An 18,010-nucleotide genomic window follows, 5' to 3' on the forward strand; every position below is an offset into this window, starting at 1 on the left:
GCCCGTGACTCGAAGACGGTCCTGGGGTCCGTAAAAATAAGTAATGTTGAAAGAAAAAAGTCATCAGGCTCGCTGTTTCCCCTTGCGGCTTGCTGTCATCAGCTTGAGCTCCAGAGGCCAGAAGCCCTTGGTCTTGCTTGTGTACTCGCTTCGGTCCTTGGTCTCGACTTTTTGTCGGCAGATTGGGCACTTGTTCTTGGTGGCGTCAACGTTCAGAGCAGAATGAAGGCACTCGGAGCAGAACAGGTGGCCTGGTAAGTGTTAGGACGGTGTCCCATGGGTTTAGCGCAGGTTCAGACATACCGCAGTGTGTTACTGTTAGCGCAGTGACATCGTCCATGCAGATGACACACTGGAAGGCTGAGAGCTTGACCCTGTTGTCTTCCTTGGGCACTTTCACCTCCTCTGGCGTCTCATTAGGGCCCGCCAGATCAATGATGTCCTCATCCTTCTCCTTTCCCTTCTTCGATTCTTCGTTTTTCTCGGCAAAGGGATCGTCGTCTATGACTAGGGTATTGGGCGTCGTCTGGGTGCGCGTGGCCTGGGGTTGTGATGTCCGCCGCCTTTTCGGAGCGGCAGACCCTCGAGACGGTGCAGAGGACGGCGCTGCTCTCTTTCGCGATGTGGGTGCTGCGATCTCTTCCGGCTCGGGATCGTGGTCGGAACTGAGGATTGTGGAGGCTCTCCGGCGCGTCTGTACAGGCATCGTGGCTGGTGCTTGTTCGTCGTCTGAGCTAACGAAAAGCGACTCTTCCTCCTCGGTCTCGAAGAAAGTAAGATTTCCCGTCGGGGCCGTCGGCGCTCTTCCTACAGGTGGCGCGGCGGGTGTGTTGTTTCCACTGTTCCTGGCGAAGAGGCGATTTGGTCGCAGGGCCGTGTCTGGGGGACAGCGGCGGGGAGGGTTTTGTAGGTTCGAGGGCTGGTTCGGTTGCAGGTTGCCTGTAAAGGACTGGTTTTGTTGAGGGTATGAGGATGGTGAGGAGAAGTTCCCATCGACCAGTGCCGAAAGGTACTCGTCACTGTTCAGATCGTGGCCGGGCGTCTGCGGGGCGCCGTTAGGGAAAGGCGCTGTCGCGTCGAACTGTGAGAAATCCAGGTTGGCGGCAAAGTCGGAAAAAGAGGGCAAAGCCTGCAGGTGCTGGGTGTTTTCTGGTGTTAATATGCCCCAAGGGTTGACGGCGTGGTTGCGAGACCGCTGTTGTTGCTGCTGTTGCTGATTACCGGTGGCGTTTGGAGGCCCTGAAGTCGTAGCCTGTGTGGGCTCTGAATCGTCGTCGAGCTCGATGGGTGCCTGACTGCTGCCGCCTCGTGCAGCACTCCGGTCCAGGCCTGAGAGGTGATTCACGGATTGACCTGAGGCAGTTCGTGTCGGCTGTGGCAGAGGAGGCGTGGGTAAAAACGGGATGAAGCCCGGCATAGGAGGAATGAGGAAGCGCCTGTCGTCTGCAGCGCAAAAGGGAACAATGTCCAAGGTCAGAGACAAGACGTTTGGTGATCCCAAAAAAGGCAATGATTGATAGACAATGTGCAAAGGGAACAAGAAGGCAGCTAATTACCTGACAGGTATCCACTGAAAGGAGAATGGAGGGCGGCAAAGGGGTTCTTCGCCATGTCGACGTGACGAAGGGAAAGTGATGGAGGGCGGGATGACGGCTGGACGTCCTTGCTAGTGTCGTCAGGTCGTTTCGGGGTTTAGGCGTCGGTTCGGCGATTGATTTGTTGCTGACCAGTGGCAGTGGACTGTGGTGGACGGGCAATTACTCCGCGACCTGAACGTTCTGAATGAGCGGCAACTGCGGCCGTGGGTGAATCAGGTCAGCAGCCCAGTTTCTCTTGCAGGTGCACTGGTGGCGACGGGACGGGGGCACTTGGGTTCTTCCAGGTTCGCAATGCACTTACTCATGGGCCACCTGCACTATTTGTCTTGATCCGCCAAGGTCAAGATATGAGAAAAACGAGAAAAATCAGCATGACCTTGGATCAGGACATATGTGTACACTAGGCACGAATATGTAGCTGCCTCGGGATTCCCGATTGCGTCAAGTGGCAGACGCAGCGCTCGGGTCGTCAGAGGACAGAGAAGAAAACGCGACTCGAATAAGAAAAGAAACGATTTAGGTGGCCCTCCCCTTTTGTGCCTGCCTCTGCTTTGGGATCTAGGCCGGTCCCGGTGTCGCACAAGACGGCTACATGCCGCTGAGCGGCCAGTCACCCAGTGTCGGGCAGCTCTCTAACACAGCGTCTTCAATCATTGGTATGATACGTCGCTGAGCAGAGACCCAGGTTCCAAACTGAATGAGAGCATGAGACTGGTGCGGCAAGCGCGACACAACACACAGGCCGCCATGCCGCCATTTGAACCAGGCATCACCGACCCCAATTCTGTCCCACCGACACGAGGTGGCCGCAACACACGGCACAGGCGCCCAGTGTTTGCGTCTTCAGTCCCAATAGTGAGCATATTAGAGGACATATGCCTCGTCCATTTGACAAGACAATAGCAGCTTGAAATGGATGCGTGTCTTCCTATAGAACCTAGCAGGTAAAGTATAGTAGCAAACCCCCCGTTTAAAGAATTGTGTCTGCCGGAGCAGGCCGGAGGAAATCGACCCACAGTGCCGACTAAAGTGGGGTCCACGGGCGGCGACTGCCCTCGGAATCCGACAATTTGGTACGGATACCTACCTTGGGTAAGTACCTTCCATGAACATGACCTGACTTCAATTCTTCATGAAGATAAGGTACCTACCTATGCACAATGTTGCGATGAACCATATTGAACAGCAGGTATTTAAATCAACGCAGAAATCCAGACGATGTGTCCAATTATATATGGCTACAGTTGCCCTTGCGCTATTACGTCTTGATGTGCCAAAGCATGGAGGTCAGGTGCTCCAGCCGCACGAGGATCTCGATTAGCTCTGGGCTGGTGGGAAATTCAGCAGATGGATGTGTTGCATACCTAGGTACCTTAGGTAGACATCATTCGTAAGTAAGGCAGATGAGATATGAAAACATCTAAAAAGAGCCCTGCTAAAGAGAAGCGAAAGGAGTCTACAAGATAAATCGGTATTCCGAGATACCTCAAAGAATACTTTTTTTCAAAGGTCGCTTCCCAAGGCCTAAGCAGGCGGGAGACCCTGAAAGCTCTCAAGGTGGGGGCGACCAGGTGAGGTGAGCAAAGCAGGCAATCCCAACGATGCCGATTGGCTGTCATCCTTGCACCAGCACATGGGCCCAAGCTAACGCGCCCCTCTTCCGCCCCCTATCGCGACGCCTATCGAAATGGTGACGGCAACTTTCGATTTTTCGGCTTGTCTCCTTGTTCGTCGCTCATTCAGCGTCGCATCTCTCAGCTTCCGCGCATCCTCTACTTCGCATCCAGGTCATGCTGCGCGACCACACATCGACAATACGCATTTAATACGCACCCGATCCCGCTGCGGCATGCTGCAAGGCCGATCTAGCGATGGTTGAGATTGCAAACCATGTCCTGAGGAGTTCGACTGCGAGCTTCGTCCGCCTAGCTCGACACCATGCTTCCCGTCGCCTAGCATGGCGCTCTCACGTCCGGTGGCAATCCGCAATCGCTACAGATGCATCCAAAACAGAAGGCATCGCAGAATCACAGCAAAGCCTAGCTGGTATGAACATGCGCCTGTCTAGATAGATGTTTGCCTGGTCATTCGCTAACATCCACAGTCCCGTCGCAAGCGCGCTTCAACGATATTGGTGTCCAGCACCTCAGCGCCCATGTGTATAAACAGCTCTTTCCCGATGGAAACCCCCCGCCGCCTTCAGAGCTCGTCGAACTATCCAAAGACCACTTGCGCCGACACGATTTGCTCGGCAAGAACACGGACAACAGCGACCCCATTGCCTTCGATCTACCAGAGCTCCAGGGACGCACACTGGACGAGCATTTCCACAAGCTAGCCGTCGACTCTGCCGAGCCGTATCTCTCTTTTGCCAAACAGTTTGCGAGGGCGAGTGCACCACCAAAACCTCGGAAATGGGTTCGCCGAAGTGGCTGGACCAAATACTACCCCGATGGCCGAACCGAGGCAGTCGATGCGCCAGACGAATCCATGCTCTGTTTTGATACCGAAGTCATGTGGAAGGAAAGTTCGTTTGCCGTCATGGCCTGCGCCTCGAGCCCGACGGCATGGTACGCCTGGCTATCCCCTTGGCTCCTGGGCGAATCCGAGTCTGATCGGCACCTGATACCATTTGGCGATCCGACGAAGGAGCGCATAATAGTAGGACACAATGTTGGATATGACAGGGCGAGAATATTGGAAGAGTACGACGTGAAGCAGACTCGAAACTCTTTTTTGGACACCATGTCGCTTCATGTTGCTGTGAACGGCATGTGCTCGCAGCAGAGACCGACGTGGATGAAGCACAAAAAGAGTAGAGAATTACGAGACAAAATCGCGAGCGAAACAGACGACGTGCAGCTGGCGGAGCTTCTAGGCAACAGTGCTCTGCGGCAAGAGGAGGAGGAGTTGTGGGTGGAACGAAGCTCGGTCAATTCTCTCCGCGACGTGGCCAAATTCCACCTCGACGTTACCATTGACAAGGCCGTTCGCGACGAATTCGGCTCCCTCGACCGGGATGGCGTTTTGAGCAAGTTGGACAACCTCCTCGACTACTGCGCTGCAGACGTAGCCATCACTCATAGAGTGTACCAGATTGTGTTTCCAAACTTCTTGGACACTTGCCCTCATCCTGTCAGCTTCGCTGCGTTGCGACATCTTTCATCCGTCATTCTGCCTGTCGACAAGACATGGGACGCCTACATTCACAATGCCGAGGCCACTTACCGAGAGCTCTCTGATGCCGTACAGGAGCGTCTGATTGGGCTTACTGAGCAGGCTCTTGCAATCAAGGACGACCCCGAGAAATGGGGAAACGATCCATGGCTGAAGCAGCTGGACTGGTCCGGCCAGGAGATCAAGATGGTCAAAGGGAAGAAGAAGAATGACCCCCCACGACCAGCCGCGAGACAAAAGAAGCCGGGCATGCCGAAGTGGTATAAGGACTTGTTCCCGAAGAGCGATGCGCCTATTGCCATCTCCGTGCGCACCCGCATCGCGCCTATTCTACTAAAGCTCTCGTGGGATAACCACCCGCTTTTCTGGTCGGGCAAGTACGGCTGGACGTTCAGAGTGGCATATAACGAAGCAGAGGCATACGAGCAGAAGCAAATGATCGAGTGCGATTTCTCCGACTCTGACACCGATGCGGCACTACTCAAAGAAGAGGGCATCTTTTTCAAGCTCCCCCACAAGGACGGGCCCACGGCACGATGTGTCAACCCGATGGCCAAGAGCTATCTCTCCTACTTTGAGAAGGGCACCTTGTCGTCAAAGTATGCGTACGCGAAGGAGGCACTGGAGATGAATGCGTCGTGTTCGTACTGGATTAGCGCTCGCGATCGCATCAGGTCACAGATGGTGGTGTACGAAGACGACCTTTCAGTCAACGAGGAGAAGACGAGTTCCAAGGAGAAGAGCCCCGAGGAAGTCCAGGGCTATATCTTGCCTCAGATAATACCGATGGGCACCATTACAAGACGAGCCGTGGAGAACACATGGCTCACGGCAAGTAACGCGAAGAAGAACAGAGTCGGATCGGAGCTCAAGTCGATGGTAAAAGCACCGCCGGGCTACTGCTTCGTCGGTGCAGATGTTGACTCCGAAGAGCTGTGGATTGCGAGTCTGGTCGGAGACGCTACGTTCAAACTACACGGTGGTAATGCCATTGGGTTCATGACTCTTGAGGGCACAAAGGCCGCCGGCACGGATCTCCACTCGCGAACAGCAGGCATTCTCGGCATCACGAGAAACGACGCTAAGGTCTTCAACTATGGACGTATCTACGGTGCGGGGCTCAAGTTTGCCGGTCAACTGTTGAGACAGTTCAACCCCAACTTGTCCGAGCAGGAGACAAACGTGACTGCGTCCAAGTTGTACGCCACGACAAAGGGTACCAAAACCAACAGATCCGTACTCAGCAAGCGGCCGTTCTGGCGTGGCGGGACTGAGTCGTTCTTGTTCAATAAGCTAGAGGAGTTCGCGGCCCAGGAGCGGCCGCGGACGTTCGTCCTGGGAGCCGGCATCACGGAGGCGTTGATGCGCAGATTCATCAACCAGAACGGCTACCTCACGTCGCGCATCAACTGGGCTGTACAGTCATCTGGCGTCGACTACCTCCACCTCCTTATCGTCAGCATGGACTATCTCACAAGACGTTTCAACATTGATGCGCGTCTCGCCATCACCGTTCACGACGAGATCCGATACCTGGTAAAAAATCACGACAAATACCGTGCGGCGATGGCGCTTCAAGTGGCGAACGTCTGGACCAGGGCCATGTTTTCTCAACAAGTGGGCATCCACGATCTACCGCAGTCGGTGGCGTACTTCTCTGCCATTGACATTGACCACGTTCTCCGCAAGGAGGTTGACATGGACTGCATCACGCCGAGCCACAAAACACCGATCCCTCACGGAGAGAGTCTCGACATCACTACGCTACTTTCAAAGGGAGCCGAAGCCCGTCTCGACCCCGCCATCGTGCCCGACCCCTCGCACGCGCCCAAGTTTGACGGTATCCAGTATACGCCTCGCACGCCCGTCATGGATACCCTCGAGGACAGGACGACAGCCGACCCCTTCTTCCTCAAGGCGCAGATCGCCAGCAGCGAGGTGGAGTTGAGCCAGGTGCTCAAGGACAGGAGAACAGCGCTCAAGGCGCAGGAGGAGAAGATGCCCAAGCTTCCCAGGGCCAAGAAGGAGCGCAGCGTGTTGCCGTACCACTCGGACGCGAAGCTGGTCCCGACGATGACGGTGTCGGACGCGATTGGAAACAGGTTTTCGCGGTATGATGGGAAGAGCAAGTGGACGACGTGGCAGAAGGAGAAGGGCGTGGGCCGGTCGGGTCCTAGCTCTAGTTATAATGTACGATGAATGAGGTGGTGGTGATGGTGATGTACGATGTTTGTAAATGCCTGGACGGCACACTGTCTACTATGTATTACGCCGAAAACTGGTGGTCTAAAAGTTGGGAGCTCGGTTGTTTGAGGAACAGCGAGTTGGCGCTTTTTGTGTTGGGTCTGGCGTTTAGTTGTACATGGAGGGACGGCAACATTTCCGTTTGCGATGTCTGATACCAATCATACTTTAAGATTTATCCCACAGAACCCTTGAGAAGTGCAAGAAATTAGGTCTCTAGGCCAAGTAAGATGTCCTAATACCAATCATGTAGACGTCAAGCAAGTCATAAACACCTCGCGAGCCCAGTTGGCGGCAGTTCTGTACACCATGCCCAACAAAAGACTGCTCCATACGTTGATTGTAACATACTTCTTAGGACTAAAGACAATCGCATTGATCATGTTGCCCTCTTGGCATTCGCCGTGGACGGTGTCGACACGCAGGCAGCCCGGGAGCCACCTCATCACATTGGCATGGTCTGCGGACACGTGGTTTTCAAGGTCGAGGCTTTTGGGCATGCCGAGTTCAACGGGCCGTCCCTTGGTGCATGGTTCGCCAGGGAAGGCCATGTCCCACATGCGTTGTCGGAGCTCGATCGTGGCAATGTTCGGTGAGGTCCGCATAAGACTGGGCTGTTCGGGTATCGCCTGGAGCCCACGCTCCATTCTCTTAGAGGCGGATGGTATCGCTCTCGTGGCCAAGTCCTTCTTAGGCTGGCTGTGTGGAGCAAGCGGCGATGTCGGGGAGGTTCTGGGGCTTGAATCAAGGGATGCTGTGTCCCCAAGGGAAGGTCTCTTGCTTGCTCTGATCGACTATGTGGTGGTTAGCATGGAAAAACCTGAATAACGGTTGATGTTTTATCTTTCTCCATGGCCATGCGCCAGACAGCAAAGTCGATAGCCCAGTTGTGCCAGTATTCAGAGACACCGTTCTCATCGATCTTGTCGTTGATCAATTCCTCCTTGACACTTCGACGTGCCTTCTCTAGGATCTCGGGTAACGCAGAATCATCCTGAATGAGGCCTGCGAACTTGGTTTTTATATACCCGGCGCGCTTCTGCGTGTTCGGGGAGTCCTGCGCGAGGATTCCTGGTGACGACATTGCAAGGATCGCGTTCTCCGAGTATAAGAGACGATAACGAGGAAAAGTATGTTGATATTGAGAATGCCTTGACGGGAATGAAAAGGGAAAATGCTATTTTTTTTCCGCGCTTTACTTTTCCTTCTTGGAGGTAAGGTAAGGTACGTTGGCGTGTGGGAAAAGTCAAAGATTAGAAATGAGGAAGTGTCAACCGCAGGAGTACAGCGAGGATAAAAAAGACAACGAAGGACCGCACCTTTCCAACCCTCCAGAATAGCACCAATGTTAGTTTTTTCCCGTCCCAGGTGAGAAAACTACTATTACCACGGGATTAGGGACATGTCTGACTACCTCGTGGTCTCCCATCTTGTTCATATACAACAAAGGGAAGGCTTCTTCTGCCTTTCAGGCCTTTTGGGCAAGATGCCGTTGCTATAACACAAATGTAATTATTTCCATTGATATCCAATACCACGTGAGGCAGGAAAAGGAGGATCAGCCGAAGAGGAAACCACCTGGGATGGGACAAATAACTTCTGTGCCCCTGTGCCGAAGGATTTTTTTTTTTCATCTTATTTTTTCATTATTAAAACCTGAAGATTAATAGATATAACCGCACACGCCTAAGCCAAACGAACGCCGAAAGCAACTCAAAACAAAACTGTCAAGCTCCTCCTCATCTAAAGACCAACCCAAAGAAACACCATTATTCCAGGCCTTTGCAAGCCGTTTAAAGCCAATTATACTGGCGGAAAAGACAGACAACCCCGAAGCCCCCCATTTATACATCTTCCAACATGATAACACTTGTACGAGGGGGTGGGTGGACAGGAGACCGACCAGCGGCGTTTGCCCCTCAGTTCTTCTTGATCTTCAACACGATCCACGCCGCGATGCGGTATCCGACAACGATGGAGAGCATGATACCTACGTCCCTCCCAAAGTGATTCTCCGTGTACCCGTACGTATCGAGCACGCCCTGGCCCGCAATCTTGCACTCACTCGCCAGCGGGGTCTGGTACATGCACTGGCACCCTTTGCCGCAGGTATACGTCCGCTGCGCAAACTCGTTGTGCATCATGCCCTCAAAGACGTACTTTTGGTAATCCCAGTAGTGGAAGACATATTTGTAAAACGAGTTGAGAATGGTGGGGGAGACCATGAAGCCGTTGACGCTCATCCAGAGGCCGTTTGCGAAGGCGACGAGGGCGAGGCTGATGACGAAGCTGGGGAAGAGGGAGACGAAGAAGACGACGAGGGATTCGGCTGCGAGCAGGTCGAGGAAGAGCCAGAGGACCCAGATGAAGAAGGCCGAGGCCGAGGGGCGGAAGTTGGAGAGCCAGTAGGAGATTACGGAGAAGATGAGGGCGATGAGGAAGAGGTAGGGGATGCCGATGAAGAAGTTTGAGATGAGGAGGGCTGTGGGACCGTAGAGGCCGTTTTGGTGTTCTTTCACGTATTGGTCGCGGTCCTCGAGGAACTGCCCAACAGTTTGTTAGTTATGGGGGGAATATGAAGGGAAGTGGTGAGGGGTTTCTGCGTACGCTTGGGACTGCGGCTACTGCCATGAAGCTCATGAAGGCACCGCCAAAGAACTATTATGCTCGTTAGCAATGCCCAGGAATTAGATCGATACGGTTGAGGTGTCCTTACAATGGCATTGGTCAAGGGGATGATGGACTCTTGGTCGGTCGAGAGGCGAAGCCAGACCGTACCCATCATGATAGCGAGACCTTCGTTTCGTTAGTATACCCCCCTCTTAACCACGTACGAGAATCCAAATAACTTACCAGTATACATGGCAAACCGGATCCCATACGCCACAACATCCCGATAACTCTTAATGAAGCTCCGATGCAGCAGTGTAAGCGCAAGACTCGGCAGACCAGGCTTCTTCTCCGCCTGGTCGTCTTCCAGAGAATTGCTATGCTTCTCGGCGTCGGAAATGGCAAGCCGCAGCTCCTTGGCCGAGCGCGACTCCTCCCAGGCGCCGTGCATCGCTTCGAGTCTCTGCGCCGCCTCGCGCTTGTCTTTGACGAAATCCGTGTTAACCATCTCGAGCACGTGCTCGGCCGGGTTCACCTGCAGCGGGATCGGCATGCCGAGGGACTCGTAGTAAGGGACCACGTTGTCGACGGGGCCAAAGTAGTGCGTCTTGCCGGCGGAGAGGAGGAGGAGCTTGTCAAAGAGGTTGAAGGTTGAGGTGGAGGGTTGGTGGATGGAGGCGATGACGATGAGCTGTCTCAGTGTGTTAGGTTGCATGAGACCATCCAACGGATGTACCAGAGGCAGATGGCTTGACTTACGTTGCTCCTCTTAGCCACGGTCTTGAGGTAACTAATCACCTCAAAACTCGCCGCAGAATCCAACCCGCTCGTCGGCTCATCCAGAAACATAATCTTCGGGCTCGTGATAAGCTGACTCGCGACACCAACACGCCTCTTCTGTCCGCCCGAGATGCCCTTGCGGATCGGCGTGCCAATGATGGTGTTGGCCTGCTCGTTCAAACCAAACGCGTTGAGCAGGCCGTCGATGCGTGCGAGGCGCTCGCTGGCGGGCAGCGAGGAGGTGCTGGAGAGTCGCGAGGTGAACAACAAGGTCTCGCGGACGGTGAGGGAGCCGATGAGGGCGTCCTCCTGCTCGACGAAGCAGCTCATCTGGCGGAACTGGGAGCGCGAGGGCTTCTCGCCGTTGACGAGGACGAAGCCGGAGACCGAGGAGGCGTTTGTGGGGCGGCCTGCGAGGACGTTGAGGAGGGTTGTTTTGCCGCAGCCTGAGGGGCCCATGAGGGCGCAGATTTCGCCTTGAGGGCATTATGTTAGCATCGGTGGTAATGTAGTTACACAAGTGCGGTGGCTTACCAGCCTCCACAAGTCCATTGACGCGGTCGACAATCCTCTTGGGCTGCTTCGTCTCCCTGTCCTTGACGGTGACCTCGGTGCCCTCCCACGAGATGTTCTGGACGGTGGTGTTGAGCAGGTGGGCGTCTACGGATCCCATCATCTCGACGTCGTGTTCGAAGAAGCAGTTGTTGTCGCCGTGCGTCATCTTGGTGTGCTCCTTCTTCGCACCCGAGGCGTCGCTGTCTCGAATCGTCATGGCGTTTATCTTTCCTGCTGTGTTGATATCGACAAACTGTCGTAAGTCGATACTCGACCAGGAATCTTAAAAAGAGACTGCGTGTGTAATCCAGGGATTTGTATTAGACACAATGGAAGGAAAATGTGAGATATAAGAGTAACAATGAAACACGATTATAGCACAGCCGGTAAAACAAGGAGAAGGAAGCAAGTGTTATATGAGATCCGATCCTCCTCCTTCTCCCCTTCCTCCTCCTCCTGCACAATCCTTATCTGGGGAACCGACATCCACCAAGACATGTAGCCTACCCGGCTCGCAAGGGACGGCTTTACCGCCGCCTCCGCCGCATGTGTTGCTGTGCTGTACTCCGTACGAAATACCTAGTGTAGGTAAGCAACGGTAAGCTGGTGGGTGTGCCGGGCCGTTTGAGGCTGAACCAGACATTAGGCTTCATTCCTGCCCGCACTAGTAATCGGCGACCATCATGTAAGATGTCTCTTTTTCAGCTCCCATACAACACCCACATACACCCCAGCTCTTTTCCCATAAGCCAAAAAAGAGCAGAAGTTAAAAAAAATTAAAAAAAAAATTGCGCCGAGGTAAGGGTGCGGCGCAGACACACACCGTTTGATAGTACCTTACTGTGTAGACAACAAGCGAGCTTACACGGTTGGCTCGCGCGAATTACGGCTGCAGCACCCGTACCCCCTTATCCACACAAACATCTAGGCACCTTTCATTGTTCATGTGCTGCATGTACAACACAATGGGATCGGATTAATCTCACTTATAGGGGGTCCCCATTAAATCTCGAAAGAGTGTTGCTGCGGTCCTAGGTATGCTGTGCCTGGGGTGGATCGGTATGCCCGGCAAGGGTTCTACGTGCCCAGACTTGCCAGACTTCCAGAGTACGAAGTCTCCTTTTGGGAAACCAGGGCCGATGCGGGTATCACTTGGCAAAAATCGTGGCAATGACGTCGGAATAAATCCCCGATGGAACCCTAGACACACCCTACGATGGAGACACTTCATCTATCTCACAGCAGTAGCGTAGCCCTGGGGGCCGGTTATCTCCAAAGCCGCACCGAGTGGGTGTGTTGTGTTGTATCCTGGACTGTTACCTTACATTATCACACCTACCGACGGGAGAGATATCACAAGAAAACCCATCTGAGCTTGTGAAGATGGTAACCGGTTCAGGTCCCCCCGACTTCCCGCCGCGCCGCCCGCCAGTTACATCCATCCCGCATCTCCCGCCATAACCAAAACGTGCAGTGCTACCTCGAAACCAAACAATCATATACACAAAAACGAGGTTCCTGCCGACAGCCGAAGGGGAAACATCAACAAAAACGGTCTAATCTCTGGCTTTCAATAGCGTGGGAAACAAAGCTAAAACTCAACGAAGGGCGGGGGAAGGGAAAGAGAAACATCGAATGGTCCCCGAGATGAAAGGCGCGTTGGAGAGTTCGGACGGGGGGCTTTTCGTGGGGTGTAGGTAATTAAGTGGACGCCGAGAATGTGGCGACGGGTATCTGATTTGGCGCTCCGCTACTTTGCGTTGAGACACCGACACACAAGCAAACACGTACGGAATAGGTACTTCGTAGGCATTAGATACGGATACGGCGCAAACATACAAATGAGACGTCCTGCTTATTACCCTGCAGGCGGTGTGCATGCACACCGGCTACCTTGCTGTACTATGTACAGCTGGATAATGTGGCTGCATCTAAGCCACGTGAGGCGATTGGACGAGTTTCAACGAGAAATCTCACTCAAGGGACTGTGTAGGAGGGGGTCTCATTTCTTGACGCCGCCCCAAAGGGCTGAGTTTAGGTTGTCCACGTCGTGCTCCTCCGACGTAGTGGTGTCAAGGTATGTCGTCGAATCATAGAATCGTCAAAAAATCGTCGTAAAGAAGAATGGGGACTAGCTTAAAGAACGGAGACAACACCACGACCCTGGCCTTTTCACGATCCTTCAATGCTACGATCTCTCCATTATGGACAGGCATCATATTAACTGGTGCCTGGAGGGCTGGCATACAAAGCGGGGCAACGTAGGTTTTGGCTGACTCGCAGAGTCGAGATCTGGAATCTGATGATGTCTACATAGATCTGCGGATAGAGGGTAGCAGATCTCAATGGGACGGTGGCGGTCTGGCGGTTAGAGATTTCTCGTGCGGGCTTCTGAAGGCGCAGAGGCCCCTGGAATTGATCTTCGTGATGAGATATCATGTGGAAGCCATACGGAAGACCGAAATGTGACAGAATTTGCCATCGTGAAGTCTGGTGATTCGGCTCACAAATAGTCACTGAGATGTTGGTGCCTGGGGTGCGTAAATTGAAAAAAAAAAAAAAAAAAAAAAAAAAAAGTCCAAAATTCCACGACGGCTCCATGCCGCCGCGTGTATATTCTGAGCAGAGATATATATATGCCTTTATGGCCAATATAAACACGGCAGACTTGGGTCACACGACAACCCATGTCCAAACGCCTCTCACTGCTCGACGCGCCTCCAGAGCTGGTATATCGCTAATAAATCAAACATGTCGCCCGTGTATCGTTCCAACGCCCCGCCGTCTTCTCGTACTGTCGTGAAATAGCACCGAGTATCATAAACCAGCCGCAGCTTCAACTCGTCCTCAAAACCTCAATTCGTACACAAAACCTTACCCCGGGCTCTAACCAGGGAGGTTGCCGAGAGGCGGCATCGGAATTCCACTCAACCCAGTCTCGATATCGTTCATAATCGTCTCATCCGCCGCAATACTGTTCATCACCTCATCCTGCGTGAAGCCCTGCCAGTACGTCGGGTTGATCTGCGACGCCTTCTTTGACCGGTAAATCTCCTGCGCGACTCCCTTGACCTGCCCCGAAGCGTTGCCCGCCGCCTTCCACACCGCCGAGAGCTTGTTGAGGGCGCCGATGTTGAGCCGTATTTGCTGTCGAAGGTCGTCGTCATCGTGGGGGATGAAGAAGAGCGCCCATTTGCTCAAGTGGACGATCGAGGAGAGCGTCACTACGCAGGTGAAGAAGTGCGTGTGCGAGAGGAGAGGTACGCGGTGAGTGATCATCTTGCTGATTTCGGCGGCCGACGCAATCGTGTGGTTCGTGTGCGTGTTGAACAAGTCTCCAGACGGGACTGGTCGGTGCGGTGCGCAGGATGTTACAGATCGCGTTGGCGAAGAATCCAGCTGAGAGTGCGGTTGGTGAAGCATGATGGATGTTCTATATCGCGTCAGTTCGATGCTAACCACACCTCACAAACGTCAGACATACGCATTGGTCATCATGTTGGCCTGGAAGATCATCTCATCCGATTGCAGTTTCTGGTTCAGGGCGTCTTTCTTGGATAGCGGCAGGTGAAGCCTCCAGTTGGTCAGAAGGGCCTCGATGCGCCCGAGATTCTCATCATCAGGACCGTATATCGGCGGGACGCGCATCAACTTCCCAAGGTTCCGCCCTGCGAGAATACGATAGGCAAACGAGGAGAACTCCCTATCATCCCCAGAGAAGTCTTGGTCTTCCAGGTCCGTGAGAGTCAAGGGCGGTGGAATGCTCTGGTTCAGAATCTTAGCCTCTGGCCTTCACACGGGTTATTAAGCGACTCACCCCAGACAGATACTGATGCTCCTCACAAGGGAGGGCGGCATCGGCAGGTACATCAAAGAGAAGGAAGTTGGTCTGACGATGTACTCCAGCCACCATGCCGTCTACAACGAACAAGTCCCACCACGTCCTACGCCAGCTCTCCTCTAACACGGGGATGCCGCGCCCGTACTGTGTCGCATACTCACGAGTGTTTAACCCAAGTTCCAGGGCGATGCGTTCGGCGTCGCCGAGCAGATTTCGAGCCTTTTCCTGCTCACAGCTGCCGTCCAGGCCTACAATCAAAAGGATCAAGGCTTGCACGAAGAAGCCATCCCTCCGAGTCGTTGGATCCTGGACCAGACGCAGGGCCTCATCCAAAAAGCCAGCCCGCGCAGGCCCCACGTCGAGGAAGAGAGCACCAACCCACCGAATGGCAGCCAGGAGAGGCTCCACGTTGGTGTCTCTCATGATACGGAGGAGCCATTCTTTCGGTAGGGCAAACGGGTGTGAGGCATAGAAATGGTGGTAAAAGGAGTCGAGACATCGTTCGGCCAAGGTCGGCACGGGGACTTGCGCAGGTACACCAGGCTGAGATTGACCCAGTGCCAGCTGGGTCGAGTTGAAGCCGATGGCAGCACCGAAAGACCGGTAGAGCTGCAGGTTAGAGAAGTTGGGCGTCGCGGCAAAGGTGGTGCTGGGCGTGTCTGGGAGCACGACGCCCGGCGTATTAGATGCCATTCCATTCGGCATCGTCGTGGGTACTGAGGTGCCGTTTGCGCCAAGTAGCATGGGACAGCTATTATCGCCGACGCCTACGGTGGAAGTGGGGGACGAGGATCGCGCTCTCTTGTTCGGATTGGCGGTATTATTCCTCCTCGGGCCCTTGTAGCCGCGCCGGGAAGCGACGTAGACGCACTCGGACTGGGAGCTCAGGCATCGCGAGCACGGGTTCTGGCCGTCGCACTTGAGATGCTTGCTGCGCTGTTGCAGAACAAGGTTGGGTTAGTCTCACTCTCTCTCTCTCTCAAGCTCGGGCGAAAGAGGGTGGTGCCCGTCTCGCCGTCGCCGTCTCGGCCGGAGCCAATGGGGAGTAGCGAGAGACGACGATGACGGGGACCCTGACAGTCTGACATGGAGGTGCGACTTACGCAGGCGAGACATGCAGCGGGGACAGCTACAACGGGAGGCTGTTGTCCTTGGGATCGGGAATCACTGGTCGCCGAGGAGGGTGCGTTTGGCGAGTCGCGGTCGGCTGGTGACTCCGAGTCGGGCACCATTGCCAAAGGGTTCGGGGACCCGTTGCTGTGTGTGCTATGTGTGCTCCCCGGGGGAGGTGGGACTTCGGGCGACAGCGAGGATTGCATGTCGAAGACTATTCTTCTGGTATTGTTGGTTTGCGGCCGATTACCGTGAGCTCCCCGGGATCTCTCTCTCTCTCTCTCTCTCTCTCTCTCTCTTTCGCAGCTATTTATTTGGACTCTGGCAAGGCGCGGGCAGCAAGTGGGTGGTTGCATGAGGGAAAGAAGATGCTTGGTCGGCGACGAAGAAGGTGCCAGAGGGCGTATTAGTATCTGTAGCGAGGAGAGCAGAATGTTTGTTTGTGACCTCTGGCCCCCAAACCAAACCCCAAAACGCTCGACCGCGGGAGGCAGCAAGAGAGAGGCGGGAGGAGCTGCCCTGGCTGGCCTGGCATGAGCTGCGGCGCACGGATATGGTGGGTTGAACCCGTCAAAAGGTGCCTGAACTTGGAAGTCTGGACTGTCTGGGAGCCCTGGACCCCTCCACGCGAGCAGGGGCTGAGGTAGCCAATTGACGAGCCAATTGGGCCAAATTTAAAAGCTGTCCGCGGTGGCTGAGGCGTCGTGTGTGAGTTGTGCTAGGTGCCGTCTTTGTTAGCGTTGGATTGCCGTGGGACGGATGCGGGTAGGGATGAGGTCGATGTTGGTGGCTTGCACCGAGGTTCCCTTTCTTTCGCGTGTTTGGTGGTTGGTTTGGTGTATCCGTACTCCAAGTGTAAGCCTCGCCCTCAAGGCAATGGAAGTGTCAAACGTTTGTCAAGTGGAGCACCAAACTCGGGACCGAATTCAGTTCGAGGAAGCGGGTCCTGCCTGAACTTGTGGTGCTGTGGAGGAGAGACAAGAGGCAGCAGTTGCGAGTCAAAGGCGCAAGGTGCATGTGGTGATCGTCGCCGCGTGTGTTTGTGTGTGTGTGTGTGTGTGTGTGTGTGTGTAAGGTATCTTGCCGTTTGACGCAATGGTAGAAGATGGGCATACCTGACAATCCAGAAACCGTCACGGATTCCAAGGTGGCCCGAATCGAGAGTTTGAAAGCCACTTATACAAACAAACCCAAGCAACTGTGCGCTTTCTTCAACGGCCGGCAAAGTAGGCGGGTGTCGGCCACCTCAGTCCGTGCAGTCTACACCCACTCCGTACCTTAATCACGAAGCCGCGGATATCGGCCTTCTTCACTATGTGACTATCGGCCATCAACATCGGCTCAGCCCTACAGCCCATGGATCAGACGCCATGATCTCCTGGCTTGACCCGCACTATTGACCTTGTTGACCAGCATGTGCAGAAGCGGCAAGTGAAGTTAGACCTAGATTGCCTGGTCACACGACTTGTCTCCATTTGCACCCATTGATGCGTTTTGAGATGCCTGGGGTCGGCAGTACATTGGGTTCTCGCCGTCTCCCCTCTGTCATTCCATCATCTCATCGTCTCAGTGACCTCCCTTACTAGGTAGCCCGAGGAGAGCAAAGGGAGCATCGAGATCCGACCACTTCGTGCATGGTGGTATACTTTTCAGCTTCCTGGTGACGCATGACGAATCCTCTCCGGCCGGCCAGTCGAATGCCATCCGCGTCGAGATGAATGCAAGGGCCGTTTCGGGGCCTCTGAGATGCGCAACCTAACCCGGAACCCAATTTTCCCCCGCCGGGCCGACAGCTTCACTTCAAATGGGGAATATAGCTTGGGCCGGGGGGGGGGGGGGGTGATGTACGAATTATGCCAGGATGCTCCCTACCTGGCCCACGAGGTATGTAATGGCGCACGTATCCATAGGATGAAGGAAAAGAGAAAATACGGGTGACGAGTTTCCTCATTCAAATCGTTCAATGCCCTCTTATTTGCTCAACCTCCAGTGGGGCCCATAGTCCGGCAGCGGCAATCGGTCGGCCCCGGGAAAGTGGGTCAGAACCCCGGCGGGCCGTCGGGTCTGGGTCAATTCATCACCCCATGCCAAG

At 54.4% G+C, this 18,010-nt stretch overlaps 6 protein-coding genes across 6 annotated transcripts; 1 reads left to right on the forward strand and 5 right to left on the reverse strand.

The window, feature by feature from the left end:
• Positions 1–63: 63 nt before the first annotated feature.
• On the reverse strand, positions 64–1,417 carry BDP81DRAFT_318805 (uncharacterized protein; the record flags this gene model as incomplete). Its single annotated transcript, XM_060584388.1, has 2 exons — positions 64–251; positions 304–1,417. The coding sequence occupies 2 exons, from the start codon at positions 1,415–1,417 to the stop codon at positions 64–66; spliced, it is 1,302 nt and encodes a 433-aa protein (XP_060445851.1).
• A 574-nt stretch (positions 1,418–1,991) lies between these two features.
• Positions 1,992–2,873, reverse strand: BDP81DRAFT_221139 (uncharacterized protein). Its single transcript, XM_060582800.1, has 2 exons — positions 2,750–2,873; positions 1,992–2,681 (listed from the first exon to the last, which is right to left on the reverse strand). The coding sequence occupies exons 1-2, from the start codon at positions 2,773–2,775 to the stop codon at positions 2,249–2,251; spliced, it is 459 nt and encodes a 152-aa protein (XP_060445852.1). The 5' UTR covers positions 2,776–2,873; the 3' UTR covers positions 1,992–2,248.
• Positions 2,874–3,469: 596 nt separating this feature from the next.
• On the forward strand, positions 3,470–6,974 carry BDP81DRAFT_318718 (DNA polymerase family A; the record flags this gene model as incomplete). The annotated part of the gene is made up of 2 exons (XM_060584378.1): positions 3,470–3,644; positions 3,703–6,974. The coding sequence occupies 2 exons, from the start codon at positions 3,470–3,472 to the stop codon at positions 6,972–6,974; spliced, it is 3,447 nt and encodes a 1,148-aa protein (XP_060445853.1).
• Positions 6,975–7,264: 290 nt separating this feature from the next.
• Positions 7,265–8,103, reverse strand: BDP81DRAFT_393925 (uncharacterized protein; the record flags this gene model as incomplete). The annotated part of the gene is made up of 2 exons (XM_060587883.1): positions 7,265–7,813; positions 7,888–8,103. The coding sequence occupies 2 exons, from the start codon at positions 8,101–8,103 to the stop codon at positions 7,265–7,267; spliced, it is 765 nt and encodes a 254-aa protein (XP_060445854.1).
• An 835-nt stretch (positions 8,104–8,938) lies between these two features.
• On the reverse strand, positions 8,939–11,130 carry BDP81DRAFT_318090 (P-loop containing nucleoside triphosphate hydrolase protein; the record flags this gene model as incomplete). Its single annotated transcript, XM_060584324.1, has 6 exons — positions 8,939–9,562; positions 9,627–9,677; positions 9,736–9,815; positions 9,873–10,320; positions 10,389–10,885; positions 10,944–11,130. The coding sequence occupies 6 exons, from the start codon at positions 11,128–11,130 to the stop codon at positions 8,939–8,941; spliced, it is 1,887 nt and encodes a 628-aa protein (XP_060445855.1).
• Positions 11,131–13,536: 2,406 nt separating this feature from the next.
• BDP81DRAFT_427025 (uncharacterized protein) lies at positions 13,537–16,199 on the reverse strand. Its single transcript, XM_060590326.1, has 4 exons — positions 15,909–16,199; positions 14,782–15,741; positions 14,449–14,729; positions 13,537–14,397 (listed from the first exon to the last, which is right to left on the reverse strand). Exons 1-4 carry the CDS (start codon positions 16,122–16,124, stop codon positions 13,851–13,853), a joined length of 2,004 nt encoding a protein of 667 aa, XP_060445856.1. The 5' UTR covers positions 16,125–16,199; the 3' UTR covers positions 13,537–13,850.
• Positions 16,200–18,010: the final 1,811 nt, after the last annotated feature.

This window comes from Colletotrichum phormii (genome assembly GCF_030913505.1).
Source record: "Colletotrichum phormii strain CBS 102054 chromosome Unknown BDP81scaffold_9, whole genome shotgun sequence".
Lineage (NCBI taxonomy): Eukaryota > Fungi > Ascomycota > Sordariomycetes > Glomerellales > Glomerellaceae > Colletotrichum > Colletotrichum phormii.

Excerpts from the sequence above, each read along its gene's own strand:
- BDP81DRAFT_221139 (XM_060582800.1), bottom strand. The coding sequence starts at position 2,775 with ATGGTTCATCGCAACATTGTGCATAG. Across the intron at positions 2,682-2,749 it reads CATCGCAACATTGTGCATAG|GTATCCGTACCAAATTGTCG; the intron begins GTAGGTACCTTA and ends TACCCAAGGTAG.
- BDP81DRAFT_427025 (XM_060590326.1), bottom strand. The coding sequence starts at position 16,124 with ATGCAATCCTCGCTGTCGCCCGAAGTCCCACCTCCCCCGGGGAGCACA. Across the intron at positions 15,742-15,908 it reads CCGCTGCATGTCTCGCCTGC|CGCAGCAAGCATCTCAAGTG; the intron begins GTAAGTCGCACC and ends GTTCTGCAACAG. Across the intron at positions 14,398-14,448 it reads GCCAACATGATGACCAATGC|AACATCCATCATGCTTCACC; the intron begins GTATGTCTGACG and ends GACGCGATATAG.